Source organism: Aptenodytes forsteri, unplaced genomic scaffold, assembly GCF_000699145.1.
Source record: "Aptenodytes forsteri isolate BGI_AS27 unplaced genomic scaffold, ASM69914v1 Scaffold651, whole genome shotgun sequence".
NCBI lineage: Eukaryota > Metazoa > Chordata > Aves > Sphenisciformes > Spheniscidae > Aptenodytes > Aptenodytes forsteri.
In genome coordinates this window covers 74,554-79,370 of record NW_008794079.1, presented here as the reverse complement: position 1 = coordinate 79,370, position 4,817 = coordinate 74,554, and the positions used below count along the sequence as shown (strand labels likewise).

The 4,817-nt window shown below is 65.5% G+C and overlaps 1 protein-coding gene across 1 annotated transcript in view; it reads left to right on the top strand.

Moving 5' to 3' along the window:
- Positions 1-4,098, top strand: part of BOP1 (block of proliferation 1) — a 70,796-nt gene extending 66,698 nt beyond the window's left edge. Inside the window, exons 10-16 of the mRNA XM_019475046.1 lie at positions 386-455; positions 1,599-1,731; positions 2,195-2,375; positions 2,498-2,786; positions 3,062-3,146; positions 3,607-3,714; positions 3,945-4,098. Of these exons, the coding sequence (XP_019330591.1) occupies positions 386-455; positions 1,599-1,731; positions 2,195-2,375; positions 2,498-2,786; positions 3,062-3,146; positions 3,607-3,714; positions 3,945-4,098 (1,020 nt within the window). The remainder of the gene's footprint in view (positions 1-385; positions 456-1,598; positions 1,732-2,194; positions 2,376-2,497; positions 2,787-3,061; positions 3,147-3,606; positions 3,715-3,944) is intronic.
- Positions 4,099-4,817: the final 719 nt, after the last annotated feature.

Below are 4,817 nucleotides of genomic sequence, written 5' to 3'. Positions count from 1 at the left end.
GGCCGGGCTGCCCCTCGCACCCGTAACGGCTGTTCTGGGCACAGCTGCTGCCTGCTTGCCCCGGAGGGAGAGGACCTGCCTTCCAGCCCATGCTGGGCAGAGCCAGGCGGCAGTGGGGTCCTGCCTGCAGTGGGTGAGGCAGGACTGGGATCAGTGCCATTACAGATGGGCAGAGCAGGGGACCTGCCCCGGGAAAAGAGCAGGGGTCCCAGGTCTGCTCATGCATGGTGGTTGGCAGCACGCAGACCTCTGCTTTCCTCTAGACACAAATGACCCTAGGCCCCCTCTCCCTGCTTGAGGAACCCGGGGCAGTGCAGGGACGTCCCCACAGAGGAGCTGCTGGGCTGCGTTGGGGACCTCACCTGCCTCCCGTCTCCCTCCCCAGGTCTACCGTGGGCACACCAGCCTGGTGCGTTGCCTCAGCATCTCTCCCAGCGGGCAGTGGCTGGTGTCAGGTAAGGATTCGCTCCCCAGGCCGGGGCATCCCGGACATGCCGGGCACTGCTGGCCTGGCACCGGTGCTGGAGCTGGTCCCAGTGTCACCCAATGCCAGTGTGGGGCTCGGGGCAGCCAGGCTGCCACCCTGTGCACGTTTGAGAGCTGGGGTTTCCATGAGCGGTTGGGCGCCAGGGAGCCTGCCAGCCCCCTCCACCGGTGCATGGCTGTGGGGGAAGCCTGGGCAGGAGGCTGGGAGCATCCCTGGGAGTCCTGCGGCTGCCCAAGCCGGCAGCGTGTCCCCCCCCAGACTGCAGAAAGGCGCATTGCCTCCAGAAGGCTCCGTGGGTTTTTCCAGCTGCTTTCGGGACCCCACCCAGGAGCCTGCGTCCCTCACGCTCAGCAGTGGAGAAAGTGAGGCTGGAAGAGTAAATGCAGAGCCCTGCGCGGCCGGCCGGAGGCTGGAGATTGAGAGCAGATGGCAGTTTAACAGCCCACAAAGGCACATGTGCTTTTTATAGCGCTGGAGTTTCCAGGCTGCCAGCTCCCGGTGGCCGCAGTGTCGGTCGGTTGCACAACGTGGAATTCCTGGCCCTGGGCTGGGAAAGTGGCTGAGATCAGGCGTTAAAAATAACCCAACCTGTGGGGACGCGTGCACGCCGCTGGCTACCTGCGCCTGCCCGGGGAGCTGCCTGCCCGGGGAGCTGCCTCCTGCATCTCGCAGCTAGACAGGGCCGCACCATGCCGTGCCGAGCTGAGCCAGGCATGCTGCCAGCACGGCAGCTGCACCGGGAGCCGTGCGTGTCAGGAGGGGGACCACGGGCAGAGACGCGGTGCTGGAGGGAGCGGAGTGGGGGCCTGTTCTCTTGGCAGCAGCCCCCACTCACGACTCGCCTTCGTGTTGCTGGAGCTGCTGTCATGCGGGCGAATCGCGGGCGCCGGGACATTGCTGCATCCCTCTTGCTGCTCCCAGTGCTCCTCCCCAAAGGCTGCGAGCAGGGGCAGTGCTGCGGGGCATGGGGCTGCTCTCCCCTCTGGCCTGGGGACGTGCCCTGGAGCCCCACGCTGCTGAGCTGAGACGTGGCAGCCCCTGGCACAGCGTCCCTGGGGGGGGGGGAACCGTGCCTGGCCCTGGCCCTGGCCCACCCCATCCTGTCCCACAGGCTCTGATGACTGCACGGTGCGGTTCTGGGAGGTGTGCACGGCTCGCTGCATGAAGACCCTGCCCGTGGGCGGTGTGGTGAAAAGCGTTGCCTGGAACCCCAACCCCACCATCTGCCTGGTGGCCATCTGCGTGTGAGTGTCCCAGCGTGGCCTTCATCATCCTCCAGCCAGGAGCTCCCTGAGCTGGAGTGGTTGCTGGATTTCCTCTCCCAAAGCCTCTCCAGCCTCCAAGGAGCACCTGTAAACTCGCGGCACCCCCAGCAGCGAGGATGGCCACACTGCGGTGTGCAAAGCCACCTCTGCTCGCTGTGACCCTGCCTCCCACTTCGTTTGGTGGCCCTCATTCTTCTGTGGAGGAACCACTTGGTCTCTGCCATCCTCCCTGGGGCATTCAGGCTATGACAGAGCTGCCCCGTATTCTCCCTCTTCCCATCCTTGCTGGCCTACAGAAGGGCCTGACTGCTCGCAGAGTCCCACACGTCCCTCCCTGTGGCCCTGGCCCTTTGCTGGGGCCATCCCGTGGCGGCACGGGGCTTGCAGAGGGGTTTCCTCTCCTTGGGGGTGCCCTGACCCATACACTCGTCCCACACTGCAGGGAGCAGTCGGTGCTGCTGGTGAACCCCTGCCTCGGGGACAAGCTGCTCTACGGGGCCACCGACCAGCTGCTCGAGTCCTACGTGGCGCCGGAGGAGGAGCGGGTCCAGCCTGTGCAGTGGGTGATGGCCACCATGGAGGAGCACAGCAAAGGCGTCCGGCTGGTCATCCAGCACAGCAAGGTGGGGATGGGGAGGTCCCATGGGAGCCAGCCTGGCCAGGGGGCTGCTCCCTGGGGAGGAGGCGTGGGGCAGTCCCTCTGATGGGTCTGACCCATGGCTGTCCCCCTCCCTGCTCTCCGCAGGCCGTGAAGCAGGTGACCTGGCACGGCAAAGGCGACTACTTCGCCAGCGTCGTCTCTGACAACAGCAACATGCAAGTGCTGATTCACCAGACCAGCAAACGCTGGAGTCAGAACCCCTTCCGCAAGAGCAAGGGGCTGGTGCAGTGCGTGCTCTTCCACCCCATCCGGCCCTACTTCTTCGTGGCCACCCAGCGCTACGTCCGCGTCTACAACCTCCTCAAGCAAGAGCTCACCAAGAAGCTGATGACGAACTGCAAGTGGGTGTCCAGCATGGCCATCCACCCTGGAGGTACGTGGCCTGCGTGCTTCCCAGGGAGCTGCCAGGTCTTGTAAGCCGGTACGGAGTGTCCTGCTGATCTGATGACGAACTGCAAGTGGGTGGCCAGCATAGCCATCCGGGGGTACGTGGCCTGCGTGCCTTCCCAGGGAGCTGCCAGGTCTTGTAAGCTGGTACGGAGTGTCCCGCTCAGCCAGGCTGCCTGGGGTGCAAGCAGGGCTCTGGGTGCTGGCAGGACACCCTGGGGTTTGCTGGCAACCCCAGTAGTACCCTGTTCCCTCTCACAGGTGACAACATCATCTGCGGCAGCTATGACAGCAAGCTGGCCTGGTTTGACCTGGACCTTTCCACCAGACCCTACCAGCTGCTACGGTGAGCCCTGGGGCCACGGCTAGCCTCTGCCTGCTCCCCATTAACCTACCTGCAGCCCCCCCAAACCCCATGGGGCCCCTTCCTGGGGCTGTTCCCTCTCCTGGGACCTGGCAGCAGGATGGAGCCCATCAGGGCTGTGCCAGAAGCAGCCATCCCTGCCCAGCGTGTTGATGTCTCACGGCTCTCATGTGCCAGAGTGGGGAACGGTGACCACAGCTCTCCTGGGGCTCAGGATGGGGCAAAGCCTCTATGGCAGTAGGTGCTGGGCTGGTTTGAGCTGCCTACAGCAGGTCCCAGTCTGTCCTAGTTGCCCTCTCCCCTCCCATACATACAGTCATTCACAGCAGAGCTTGGGGTCTGTAAAGCCTGGCCGTGCGCGGACCCAGGCGCGCCGGCCAAGGGTTGGGACGGGGCAGAGCGTCCACCCCTTTGGCTGACTTCGCACCCGCTGTCTTTGCAGGCACCACAAGAAAGCGCTGCGGAGCGTGGCCTTCCACAAGCACTACCCGCTCTTCGCCTCGGGCTCGGACGATGGGACTGTCATCGTTTGCCACGGCATGGTCGACAAGTACGTGGGGGGGGGGGGGGGAAGCCATGGGGGTTCGGTGTCGGCTCTCCTCTCCTCCAGCAAGCCGCGGCATGGCAGAGCCCTAGAGGAGCTGCTGGGCACGGAGGGTGCGGTGCTGCCTGCGCCTTGGGGAGGGGGGGCAGCGCTTGTGGGGTGACTCTGGGGGGTACCCCAGGGAGGTTGGAGGGAGGGAGCCAAAGCCCTGCATTGACCTGTCTCCTCCACCACAGCGACCTGCTGCAGAACCCACTGCTGGTGCCCGTGAAGGTGCTGAAGGGCCACGTGCTAACATTGGACCTGGGCGTCCTCGACGTGCTCTTCCACCCTACCCAGCCCTGGGTCTTCTCTTCTGGCGCTGACGGCACCGTCCGGCTCTACACGTAGCTGCTGCCCAGGGCCAGCGCACCCCCAAGCCAATACCAGCACCCTGTGGGCAAGGGGCAGCGCCGGGACCACCGCCCTGCCAGAAACGTTGCTCCTGCTCCTGCACACAGACTTCTGGGGCCTTTCTCATTAAACTCTTCTGGCTACAATCCTGCACTGCTTTGTCCTGCATTGCTGGCTCAGCCCGGGCTGGACCGAGGCCATGGGGACACATGGATTCCCCCGCCAAAACCCGCTCAGTGCTGCTGCCTCCCCCAGCCCAGCACGGTGTCCTCTGGCCGGCACGGCTGCCCTTCCCCGGAGCTCTTGTGTTCGCTATTGCTGCCCGGCCCTGGAGCTCACCGCGGCCCCGGCCAGAAGAGCTGCTCCCACATGGTGGTATTGAGCAGGCAGGACCTATCCTGTCCCAGCCCTGGCTGCCCCCCATCCCTGTGGGGAAGCCACCCCACCATGGTGGCTGCATGCTGGAGAGCTGGAGCTGGGCTGCACCTCGCCATCCCTCCCTCCCCAGAGTACCCCAGATGGAGGGAAGGATGGTGGGACAGAGAAAGGGAGGGAGGGGTGGAAGGGCGGGCAGAAGATGGGATGAAGTTGATCTCAGCCCTCCCCAGGGTCTCCACTTCCCCCCCCCCCCCCCCCCCCCCCCCCCCCCCCCCACCCCCCACCCACCCTCCCCACCCCCTCCACGTCCGCCCCGCCCGCGGGCCGGCGCATCAACT